General features: G+C 40.4%; 2 protein-coding genes across 2 annotated transcripts in view; one reads left to right on the forward strand and one right to left on the reverse strand.

Moving 5' to 3' along the window:
- SMC1B (structural maintenance of chromosomes 1B) overlaps window positions 1-5,239 on the reverse strand; it is a 34,046-nt gene extending 28,807 nt beyond the window's left edge. The window contains exons 1-6 of the mRNA XM_074901188.1: window positions 5,131-5,239; window positions 3,260-3,448; window positions 2,631-2,743; window positions 1,325-1,528; window positions 718-956; window positions 67-325 (exon numbers count right to left, since the gene is read on the reverse strand). Of these exons, the coding sequence (XP_074757289.1) occupies window positions 67-325; window positions 718-956; window positions 1,325-1,528; window positions 2,631-2,743; window positions 3,260-3,448; window positions 5,131-5,239 (1,113 nt within the window). The remainder of the gene's footprint in view (window positions 1-66; window positions 326-717; window positions 957-1,324; window positions 1,529-2,630; window positions 2,744-3,259; window positions 3,449-5,130) is intronic.
- Window positions 5,240-5,539: 300 nt separating this feature from the next.
- The window catches only part of RIBC2 (RIB43A domain with coiled-coils 2), a 49,711-nt gene continuing 42,511 nt past the window's right edge, over window positions 5,540-12,739 (forward strand). Inside the window, exons 1-4 of the mRNA XM_074901189.1 lie at window positions 5,540-5,656; window positions 9,797-9,878; window positions 11,360-11,704; window positions 12,355-12,473. Coding sequence (XP_074757290.1) covers window positions 5,540-5,656; window positions 9,797-9,878; window positions 11,360-11,704; window positions 12,355-12,473 — 663 coding nt within the window. The remainder of the gene's footprint in view (window positions 5,657-9,796; window positions 9,879-11,359; window positions 11,705-12,354; window positions 12,474-12,739) is intronic.

Below are 12,739 nucleotides of genomic sequence, written 5' to 3' on the forward strand. Positions count from 1 at the left end.
TCTCTGTTATCAGCGGGGATTTTTTGACTTCACGAGTAAACAGTACATTTTGGTGTCCCAATTCACCTGACTTTCTCTCAGCTCAATATCTGCTGCTCTCTCCAGTATCTCCTCTCCAGCTTTCTTCTCAAATGCTCTCCACGCCTTCTCGATATCATTCAATTCCATCTCTAGTTCTCTTATGTTCTGCTTTTCCTTATCACAGGATTTCTCTTTGTCCCTTAAAGATTTTTTAGACATTTCTACTTTCTTAATTTGGTAGGAAGTGTTTTCCTTTGCTTTTATATAGAGGGGTCTTTGGTGAATCAGCGATGCTTCCAGAGTCCTAAAAAACAAACCAGAAAACTAAACCAAAAAACCAAACCACCACCAACCACAAAACACATCCAAAACTATAAAAACACATCAAAAAAGAAAAAAAGCAACCCTCTCCCAACCACAAGTGCAAACAAATCATCAGTTGTGAACTGCAAGGTTAGATACCCAGAAGTCTTTTTTTTTTTTTTAAATATCCACTGAAAATATAAGTAGAACCTCCTAAAAAGTTTCACAGCAAAGAAGTATTTATATAATGAAATTACTGACAACCTGGGCATGGTGGTAGAGGTGAAATCAGTATCTAGAAATTTACTAAACTGCTACAAACTGACTTGCATGGTGTTGAGGTATCACCCAGCTGCTTTACCAGGTGTCAGAGAATCTGACTGGAAAACCTACTTCATTTCTCTTTCCATATGCTGTTGGTCTCTGCTTAGTACACCAAGCACTTTTTTCTTGGTTCTAAATGCATCTTCTGCTGTAGAAAGAGACTCTTTCTTGATACTAGCCTCCATATTTTTTTCATCCATACTTGTTTTCACAGAGTCAATGTTTTTTTCGTTGTGATAAAGCCGGAAAAGCTGCAGCTGTATCCTTTCTTCATCCAGTTCCTTGAGAAGCATCTGGTAATGCTCTGCCTACCAAGATTAAAGTTTTAGTTATGGTTTATAAAAAGGATTTTTCATCATTAGCAGTCTAATTTCAAGTCCAAAGTGATGTAAAATGATATACTAGTAGCTGTAATTCCAGTAATATGCATTAATCATAAAACTCAAACATGTAAGCCAATACTTTAACTATACTGGCACACCTACACTTTCATTTATTTAATTTTATTATAGATATTCTTCTACCCTTTTAAATGATACTACATGATTACGTAGTATACCATACTGAAAAAAATACTAAATTAAATACAACAGATTTCTTTAAGAAAGCCTGTATTTAAGTTCATAAAAGATGAAAAATCTGCGATCTTAACATGCAAAAAAAGTAACTGAGTAACCTCCTCTTTCTCTATCTTTGCTTGTTTGCGTTCTGCTGCAATACTTTTTTTCTTGTTATAATGAAACTGTGCATCCTCTTCTGCTTGCCGCATTTTTTTCTTTTTTTGTTCATAGTCTTCAGCATATTCCCATGAATTACTGATTTGTTCAAAAAGTTGAGTTCTCTCCTTTGGCTTCTTCACTGCAATTGATTCTACTGTTCCCTAAAACAAAATTGGAAAAAAAGACCAAAAAAAAAAAGAGCACATAGTACAGATTTCTCTCCAGATATGTTTAACAGAAATGCATGGAAATACTTAACGCAAGGAAATGTTTAGTACCAAAAGGAGTATCACCTAGCCACCTCATCTAATTAATGACATCACTAAAAGTTTTAGAACATCACATACGGTCTATGAAAAACACCTTCAAACTAAGTCAACCTGCTCAAATCAGTGAACAGTATCAGAATGACAAAATTAAATCTTTTCAGCCTCTTTAAAGGAACCGAAACTCATTTTCAGTGAAAAATAAACTAACAACCCCCCTCAGCATGCCAAAAGCAAACCAGCTGAAATCAAGGCACTAAAAGGTTACATAAATCCCAAAGTTGATGGACACACAGTTTTTGTCCATGCTGCTCAAATCTTCACTGATCTGAAGGAGCTACTGTTGCCAGTCAAGTTTAGGAAGTAAGTTTTGTGATTTTTATTCTATTTGTATAGTGGGAAATGCCTCATCATAGAAACTGTTATGACCGTAAGAATCCATATAGAGTTTCTATAAAAGGGAAAAAAAAAAAATCAGTTCCTTGGGAATTTTCTTCAGCAAGTGCAAGGAAAACAATCCTGTGAAATATATTTATCCTTAGTACATGGCATCCCTGACCTACATCATTAAATATATGTGAACTAGTAACTCAGTAGGATTCTCAATCCCTCAGTCTTAACAAAAAAAAAATCCTATAAATGATCATGCATCTTGACTGACGAGTGTTTCAAAATGAAATAATCTTTTCCTATTTATAAGGCTCCTAGAATTTAATACACTAAACATTTTTAGAGACCCACATTTTTTTATACACTCTGAATAACACAAGTATCAATTTCTTCCAGGGAAGCTTTTTTCTTACTAGTGTACTCATATACACCCAAAGCCCATTATTTCCATTTTGCAGTCTCATAATTCTTGGCTGAAGTCAGACAAAAATGTATTGGCTCGAACTTAGGTAAGAGTGCCCTTTTTCCTGTCAAATAGATAACGCTATACTCCTTTAAAACAATCTCAGAAGCTTTTATTTTCTTTATAAGTATCTTAAATGCTCACCTGAAAAATAAGACAATTCCTAGCTTTGACAAGTATGCCTATTTTTTCAAGCTCAGATATGTAAGTAGATCGGCTGACAGAATTATCATTGAAAAGAAATTCAGAACAACTACCTGAAGGAGGAAAGAAAAATAAAATTACTATAAAATACCTACAACACAAAATCCAGAGGAAAAGAGCTAAACTAGTGGAACAATTTAACTGAGCAATTTCCTCAAAGAAGAAAATAGATTTCAACTACTCCCTTGGTCATTTCAATTATTCAATTTTTCTGTAAGAAAATTCTAGTTGCACAGTTCCAAATGGTACTGACAGATGTTTAAGTGCTTGTGCCTGCAGAGAGGTGTCAGACCTCATTTTCCAGAGTCTACACCATCTACATATTCCAACTGAGTATCTACAAATCTAAATACAGAGCAAAGTACATATATTAATCACTTGTTTAATTTTTTTTTAACTTTGCCCCGGTATATTTTTTCAATTATAACATTTGGTCCTCAAAATGCTACTAAGCACTGCAATACTCATTGGCTTAATCCACTGAAATACTAAAGAATACGAGGCACCTGAAATCCAAAGTTGAAGATTCTCCAATTTTTATACCTCTGACAACAGAGCCTACTACCTACCACGGATAACTCTTGAAAATGTTTTTTCTTCCCCATTTTCTTCACAATATACCATCTTCACACTAGCTGTAGAAGAAACTGGTTTTCCAACGTGTGCTCCATGAATAAGCTCTCGAATGCTTTTTACTCGCAAATTAGATATCTTTTCACATATCACAAAACTAACAGCATCCATTATGTTAGATTTTCCTTTAAAAAAAAGATAATTTTAAAAAACTGCTTTGACATGGCAGAAATTAAAGGAGGCATTTAACACTTGAAAAATATACATAAACGTAAAAGTCTATTAATTCTATTTCTAATTCTCTATTTCAGTGAGGCAAGCATATTGCACACAATAAAGAAATAAATTTCTAAGATGTAACACACTAGCAGCAGATAAGCCTGTTGCTAACAAAAAACATCACAAAAATTATTTTTTTTTTATTTGTTTGGCCTTGTTGCACAAATTTTTCTTACACAGGCACCTCTAAAGGAAATTACTTAAAGTGAGCAGGCAACATCCTGACCCTTACTTGGTAGTTTCCTTTAGAGAATGCAGTCAGTGAGGTTTGGTGCATAAACACTCTATCACAAAACTAGAACTGCTCCACTAAAACTCGTGTTCCAAAGGACACCAGTGCTTTCCCACATCCATTCCCCACAACAAAGTTCTCTAATCACACTTCTTGGACAAAAGTTCTCCTTACTGAATCCTCTTTTTGGTTTTCCTCTTTAGACTTGAGCATTCGTGTTTAAATATTTCCTGCCTTCAACGTTGATACTTTGGCAACATTTTGACTTATTCTCCAAAATATCATAAAAGGAAGAATACAGGTGGGAAAGTAGATAAATCAAAAACTCAACTCAGAGATCACACAATATTCACAGTTTTTCTCCCTGGATTCATTTATAAAATGTATTCAGATTTAACTGCAAGAGTACCTGGTAAAAGTATCCATAATTTTGAGACTTTCCAATATGGAACAGTAGGGATGAGATGATAAAGAATGTGATAATAATAATAATAATTACTTATATTCATAGATACCACTTTAATTATATAAGTGAAAAAACAACAGGATGTAATAAAGATCTGAATCATAAACTCAATCATTAACAGACTGGGGAAACTAAGACCAAATGCTCAGCCTGTCCTTCTAGCTCTTTGTCAGGACAACCCCCATCTCCCATCCTACTGTTCTCTGACAAATCGAAGATAAAATCCCAGTTGGTGAACGGAGCTTTCAGAAGTAGTGAATCAAATTTTTAAAAGTTCCAGCAAGCACAGGATAACAGTGTGGAGTCACATGTACAAACCAAAGCTCTTGTGGGCTAAACGACAAAGCAGCTACCATCTTGCAAAAGTTCTACCTCTTTTGGGGAGGCATTTACTCACATGGCAAAGACCAGACCCAAATAAAGAAGCAGTTTTCCACAGCTACAGCCTACAATCCAGAGTATTAAAATAAAACCATCTTTACGTGACCTTAGTAAGCTGAACTACAAACCGAAGTGGGCAAAGGCAAGGTGTGCTGCTTGTGAACCACTCATTCTACATGGGCTGAGAAGAGCAAACTAGAAATGGAAATTCCTTCAGCCACCTCACCTTCGTCCTTCCGTGCTGGAAAAGCCTATACTTTAAGAAAGCAATGGCAACTCAAGAGCCTCCAGAAGTGCTTGTGCTGCCCCCCCTCAGGTGCACATGAAGAGATGTGAAGCACCAAGCCCTACAAGTCCTCAACAGGCCAGTTCTCCCACCCTCCTCCATCTTGTGGAGCCAGGAAGGGCTATTCCTGAGCCTGCCGCTGCCCTGCGGAGTCCCCAAAACGGAAAACTCAACCCCGCGGGGTTCAGCGGAGCCGCCAGCCGCCCGCCCCCAGCCCCGCTACCTGATCCGTTGGGCCCCACGACGCAGCTGAACCTCATGAAGGGGCCGATCACCTGCTGCCCCCGCCACGACTTGAAATCCCGCACCACCAGCAGCTTCAGGTAGCCCATCCCTGCGGCAGCGGGCGAGCGGGAACCGAGGCCGCTCGCCCGGCAACTCCGCACCCCCGCGGTTTAAATATTCAGCGGCGATACCTGACCACCTCGCCGGCCCGCGGCGGGAAGACCCGCTCGGCCCTCAGCCTCGCCCGCCTCAGGCACGCGGACGGGGCGTGGCAAGCGGCGCGGGGGGCGTGGCAAGCGGCGCGGGGGGGCGTGGCTCCCGTTGCCATCGCGACCCGGTGTGCTGCTCGGGTGACCGGAGGCCCGTTCCCGGCCCCGCTCCGCTCCCGGTTCCGTCCTCTCGACGCCATGAGCGGGCTGGGGCTGCAGCGAGACTCGCGGGAGGCCGCTGCCCGGGAGCTGCGGCGGCAGCGGGAGAGGCAGCGGCAGGGCCGCATCTTCAACGCGCGGCTCCGCACCATAGGGGTGAGGGCGCGGCCCCAGCCCTCCGCCCGGCGCGGCCCAGCGGGGAGGCATGGCGCCCTGCTCTGCGGGGGGGGGTCTGAAGCGGGGGGGGGGCGCGGGGGGACCCCCAGGGCAGGGCGGAGGAGGGGGCAGCCACGCCGGCCTGGGCGGGAAGGGGCGGGGTGGGGGTCAGCCCGTCTGAGGGAAAAGGCGGGAAGCGGCCGGGAGCGCGCGCCCCCTCAGCGCCTCCTCAGGGTCTGCCAGCACCTGCGGTTCCAGGTAGGGGGGAAAACGGGGAGGAAAAGTCCTGCTGGGTCCTTTAAATGGCTGGGGCGGGTTAAAAAAAGTTGCTGGTGAAAACGAGTTGATACTTTCTAGGCATCGTCAACAGTTATTTTTGGCAGCTCTTGCTGGGGGGTGTGAGTGGGCTTGTGTGGGGGAGGCTGAGGGGGGCTTGTGTCTCACTGCTGTAGGCTTCAAGGACAAGATTTTATTTTTCCGTAACAGGATAGAAAGTTCAAGCCTTGTGCTCAAGTATTTGTGTAGGAGTTAATGTAGTACGCTTTGCTGTCATAGAATCATTGAATCCCAGACTGGTTTGGGTTGGAAGGGACCTTAAATATCATCCAGTGCCACCCCCTGCCCCGGGCAGGGCCACCTTCCACTAGCCCAGGTTGCCCAAAGCCCCGTCCAACCCGGCCTTGAACCCTGCCAGGGAGGGGGCAGCCACAGCTGCTCTGGGCAGCCTGTGCCAGGGCCTCACCCCCCTCACAGGGAGAATTTCTGCCTCATGTCTCATCTAAATCTCCCCTCTTTTGGTTTAAAACTGTTCCCCCTCATCCTGTCCCTCCCCCCTTTCAGCCCTGGGGGGCCACTCTAAGGTCTCCCCGGAGCCTTCTCTCCTCCAGCTGAACCCCCCAACTCTCCCAGCCTGTCCTCACAGGGGGGCTCCAGCCCCCCCCAGCATCTCCGTGGCTCCTCTGGCCCCGCTCCAGCAGGTCCGTGTCCTTCTGCTGTTGGTGCCCCAGAGCTGGACCCAGCCCTGCAGGGGGGTCTCCCAGAGCGGAGCAGAGGGGGAGAATCCCCCTCTGGCCCTGTGCCCCCCCTGCTCTGGGTGCAGCCAGCACACCTTGCTGGCTCACAGGCAATTTTTCACCCACTTCACCCCACTTGACTTCGGGATAAGCCATAAACTTGAAAAGTCAGTTCATGCAATGTGGCATAAACGACCTAAGTGGTTTTTACCTCACTGCTGTGAGAGATTTATTGCTGAAGGGGATCCTGCAATTGGTCCCTATTTTGTGTCAGGCAAAATAAGACAGATCCATCAGGCCATGTTTACATATATGGAATTAATTGATGTGCCTGATTATTCCTGGAGTGGATGTCAGCATGTGAACACCCTTCAGCCTGTGAAGGCCTGTGGGGATGAAAGCTTCATTTTGGTGGGTTTTCTCTAGAGTCATCTATGCAGTTTGCACCCTAAATGACAGGAAATTCTGTTGTATTTTATACCTGTTTAAATGTTGGATGCAGTAGTTCATTTAATCTTCCTCTAATGTGTCCAAAGGCCCGTGTTAAGATTCTGTGTGTGGTCGTGGAGGTGAAGTAAGTTTAAATTTGGCTTGGAAAGTATTTTGATTGTTCAGTGCGGACGCATCTATCGTGTGTAAGAGCTGTAGCATTAACTAGCATGGAACCAAATTTGGAATTGGTGAAAATAAGGCTAATCTGTTGACTTCACTGGACTGGTAGAACTGCAACAGATGTCAATTGGTCCATCTTGTCCCAGATAATGTGTCTCAAGTCAGTGGAAGGTTATCTTCACTGTATCTCAGACAGTGCTTTGGGTTTATTCTTGTCACTTATGCAAGAGTCCTCACAGTTGCAAAGGGAAGTATCAGTTCCCACTTAATGAATAGGACAGGCTGTCCACCTGATACAGCATCCTGACACATGTAATAGCTGACAATACTTAAGCAGAAGGGGCTAATAACCTTTTTTTTAACAGATGTAGCATGGCTGTTGTAAGATAGTTCAGATTTCTTCATCAGGAAACATAATTTCTCTGTAAGATGTTTTTTTTCCAGCCTTAAAAATGAAATGTAAACCATAAATTCTCAGCTAATGAAATAGCTGAGAATGAAATGGCCTGTCTTGGTGTACTTTATTGAGCAATACTGAAGTATACCTTTGGAAGGTCTTTCCCAAATACTTCTGTGTTACTAACTTAGCAGACAGGTTTTGGTAGATCCATTTACGTGAGACAAACATCTAAAATGAAGGAGAAACCATTAGAGAAATTTTGTAAATATTTTGATTAACATCATTCAAGGTACGTTATTCATTGGCTGAACAATGACTTGCTGACAGAAGGGGCTGTTCTTGTGCTTTGAAGTTAGGCCAAGTCCAAATCATGAAGAGTCAACAAATCTGTACAGAGATATACTATATCAGTATTTTCAGTGTGGCTTTAGATTTTTTGCTTTCTCTCTCACCAGTTTAGCTGAGCGGCTGTCTGACAAAATTTTAAAAAATCAAGGCAATATTTGACTTAGACACCACAAATCCTTAAGCAGGGACTGAGTAGTTTAAGAACAGGGACATAATATATTGACTGGAAAGCAGAATGAGAACCGAGATATTAATTTTTTTCTTTATTATTACTAGTTTTATTATTACGTTGACTTCTGTATCTGTTCCCTCCTCTGAGTAATGGAAAAACAAGGTACCACTCTCTTCACAGATTTAGGAATTTATCCTCAGCAAATCATTCATTTCCCAAAAGAGTTCAGATGAGTAGTCCAAATGAAAAATCACTTTCCATTTATATATGAACTATTATACATAAATACCAGTAGATTAGAAACTATCTGCTTCAAACTGTTCCTCGTGATTTGTTATTTTAACCCTTGAAAGTTAAACCTGTAGCTTTCTGTGGCTAGGAGTGGTTGTATTCTTCTCAAGTGAAAGCTGGGAGAGAGCTGGCAGCGTAACTGAATTTGCACACACAGATCAATATATTGATTTACCTGTACGATTGCCAGAAACTATTAATGAAGTTGTGTTGAATTTATCTCTTAACAGTGTTTGTTGTAGTTATATTGAAAGCTTGGTTTCCCAAATGAGACCTCTGAGTGAGTTCACATGTAATGTCCATGACACCACTGGGTTTGGACAACGATACCCTGTAGAATTCTTTATGGTTTCACCCTTGCTTACAGATCTCCCTCTTTGCCTGATTGCTGTAGTTGTATTATATAGTCATTTACAGCATTAACAGGGTGTATTTTCAGCCGTGATCTGTTTAGGTCTTTCTGTCTTGATCTGAATAGTTTTTAGTCAAAGACTATCAAAATAGTTTACCGGATACGTGAAGAATTTGTCATTGCTTTTTTGACAAATCTTTTAAAAACGTTAAATGACTTGATCAGTAAAAACAAACAAACAAAAAAGAAGAAATATAACCCAGGTTTCTACCTATTAGTTTGCCATCTCCTGTTAATAAATATAGGACCCAACTCTTTTGCCTAAAATGTAGGTGGCTTTGCTCAAGTACCCCTCTCCAGAGATGTGAATATTCTCATTGTAGATGTCTGTGTCTACCTCAGATGGCACCTGACACTGCATTCTGGCAACTACATGAATCCCACTCTATCACATAAGACTGGAAAATTTCTGTCCTATCCCTGTTATTTCTTCAATATACTTTTAGTGAATCTTTTCTTTTTTTTTTTTTTTTTCAAATCTGAATTATTACAGCATCCTGTCATCTTGACTGTCAGGATATTTACCTGCTTTATAAATGAAAGCAGAACAAAAATAAAAAGTAAAAATGCAAGCTGCTGTAATAGGGAAAACGTATTCTGTGTCATGCAGCTTAAAATGTTTGTATTTCTAGCTCTATATATCATGTAAATGGGGTGGGCTGTTCTGATTCGGGGCAAGAATATACCTACCATTATTAAAGCAAAGAAAGAAAAATATCACTGTTTCTGGATTTGCTTTTTATGTTACCGATGTTAAATAATCATATGTGTATATTCTGTTGGTAATGGGTTTATCTTGTACACCTGTGAATCCATGTAGCTTGACAATACCTGGTTTTAGTCATTCAAACACAGTATCTCTTAAAGAGCTGCTTTTTCTTCATGTTAATAGGTTGATAAAGATGCCTTGGATACCCAGGTCAAGGACAGGAAAATTCAAGAAGCAGCTGAAAAAGCACGAAATGAAGAGCTTGGTATGTCCATAGAGACTATGGTATTTCAGTGAAGAGTTAAATGTAATTTACCATCTCTTTCCTGCTCGCTTTTTCCCTTCATGTACTTCAAACTGCCATATTTATTTCCAAATGAAGCCTATCTCCTCGAATCTTGCTGTACAGCTGTATCTGTGTAAATGTATCAGTCAGGAGATGGAAGCACAATTGTAGGCTTTTCCCTAAATTCAGGCATACAAATGGAATACTGTACCGTGCAGCCCTATTTATGTTCATACATTTGCAGTGGTACAGTATATGTTTTCATCTTCAGATTTACACTGATGTGATTAAACTGGTATACATTTCTTAACAGGCCAGAATTTGCAGTGTTTTCCTTTAATAAGTGTTGATAAATAGCATTGTTTAGAAACCTGAAGATATGGGAGCATGTTAAAAAAACTTACTTAATACTTTTCAGAGTAGTAGTGGCAAATTTGATTGCTTTCTTGTAGAGTAAGTCCATGTTCTGTCTGGCCATTCTTCAAGAGGATACATAGATTCTATAGAATCCTCTATAGATTATTACTGCTGGGAGCACGAGTCATGTGCAACAGGGCCATAAATTGGAGCAGTTGCTGAGTTGGAACACGTAACCACACAAATATTTCATCCGTGGTCCCCTGACCTCAAAACCCTTTGTGGCCCTCTGTGTTTGGAAAGCTTTCCTGTGCTGTCATGTGAAAAGGTCCCACGGACTGAGCTCTCTGTGGGTTTCAAGAAGAGCTAGAATGGAACTGCCAACTTTCATGCTGTGCTTCTGTGGCTGCTTGGGATTTTCCTGGCAGAATACCTGTCAGACTGACTCCTCGCAAACTGCCAGAAGCAATGTGGAGTCTGGCAACACAGGAAATGATCTTTTCTTGCAAATTACATTTAAATCGCTAAAATGGCTAGTTTGGGGTGGGGTGCTTTTGTTGGTTGTTTGTTTTTCTTTAAAACTAAATCAGTTACAGCATTTTGATTAAATGGGCAAGAGCTATTAAGCTCTTCAAAAACTGTTCATGCCAGGCAATTATTTTAGTGCTATGGTTAGAAAAATCATGTGGATTATGAAACAACTGTCCATTCTTTCATTTAGAGCTCCATTTTTGTTTATTTCTTAATAAGCAACTTAAGGTATTGTAACTAAGAGTAGATGGACTACTTAGGAGACAGTACATTTGATGTGTTACTGCAAGTTTTAATCAAAGGAAACATCATACTTCTAGAAGTATTTATTATTGTCTTTGTTTCTCATGCATCTATTTCGTTGTAACATTAATAAGAGAATTCATACTTAAAAAACTGATAAATATGACTAACATTAGAGTTTGTTGGGCTCGTATTTACAGATCAAATACTCTTTCCCAATGTAGAAGTTTAAAGAGGAATAAATAGAATATAAATCTTCAAAATTTTATTTTCCATCTTATATGTGCACTTCTAAGAGTTGTATTTTCGTTGTGTTCATTTTTCTCTAGCTAATGAAATGAAGAAAAATGACAAGATCATGTGTATGTTAGAACGACAGCAGAAAAATGATATCAGAAACATAAATAAGGCTATCAGTGAATTTCAGAAGAATTTTCAGAAGCCAGAAACAAGACGTGAATTTGACCTGTCTGATCCAGAAGCCCTAAAGAAGGACAGACCTGCTCGACTTTCAGACAACGATCCTCGGTGTACTGTATCTGGCTTGCAGAAATTTATGGGTGAAGACTTAAACTATAACCAGAGGATGAAATTTCAAAAGGAGCAGTTAAGAGAGTGGTCTCTTCAGCAACAGAGAGACTGGAAGAATGCATTAGCTGACCAAAAATTTGCAGGTAACGAAAGAAGATAGTAAGGTTTTATTCTGCTTTTTCTGAAATTCTGAGGTATCTGACAAAAATATGGTATAGCCTATTGTATCAGTTTGACATAGCAGTATTTTAGAATGTTCAGTATTTAACACTTAGAAATACTGCAGCAGTTTCTACTTTACAAGCTCTAATGTCTTCAATATCTCACTTAAGAAATCTATATTTAATAGCATGTGATGACTGTAATATTACCAAGGTTTCATTTCTGGTTTATGCCTCAAATGAATTATCAGAGCATTCTTAAAAAACTGTGTTTTTCATGCTGGATGGTATGTTTTCAGACCAAATTGTCCAATCTTTATGGTTCTAGAGCACAAAAAACAATGCTGATTTTTCTTTTTTACTTTGTCATGAAACATTTTTTTTCTTCAGTACTCAACGCACTTTTTTCATTTTAACTTTGTCTAACTGTTAAGATGGGTTCCATAATAAACTGCTTTCCTGAGTCACCTGAAATTCCAAGATGGAGAAAGCTTCAGTGGTAGGATTTGGAAATAGTTACGTAATTCAGCTTACTGTATCTAGCTCCTCTGTCTGTCTGTCTCTCTGTCTTCTAGTGGCTTACTCTATATTGCCCATGAATACTCACTAAATTCCTTTTTAATCTAATTTAGATGATCTTTATGACAAGAATAGGATTGAACTTGACCAAAAGATTATGGAGCAACAACGAAGAGAAGAAGAAAACAGGCGTGCTGTTTGTGCAGCTACTAAAGATTTCAACAGAGCCCAGGTACATCAGTATTGGATTGGTTGGTTTGTGTTTTAAAAAAGTGGAGACACAAGAGAAAAATAAGATGAGCAGCAGTACAATGAGTAATGATGTTTTCACGAAGGTTTCTTAGCAGGTAACTTCTAAGGTTGTTTCAGTAATTGGAAGATAGAATTTATTCACTTTGTCCTCTCCAAGGACCTGCCTACCCTCTGTCTAGTTACTCTTGGTCAAAATTCTCCCTCCTGGTTCTCAGCTTGCTGACTGGAGGGCAGCAGCAACTCCTC

The sequence above is a fragment of the Athene noctua genome, chromosome 3, assembly GCF_965140245.1.
Source record: "Athene noctua chromosome 3, bAthNoc1.hap1.1, whole genome shotgun sequence".
NCBI lineage: Eukaryota > Metazoa > Chordata > Aves > Strigiformes > Strigidae > Athene > Athene noctua.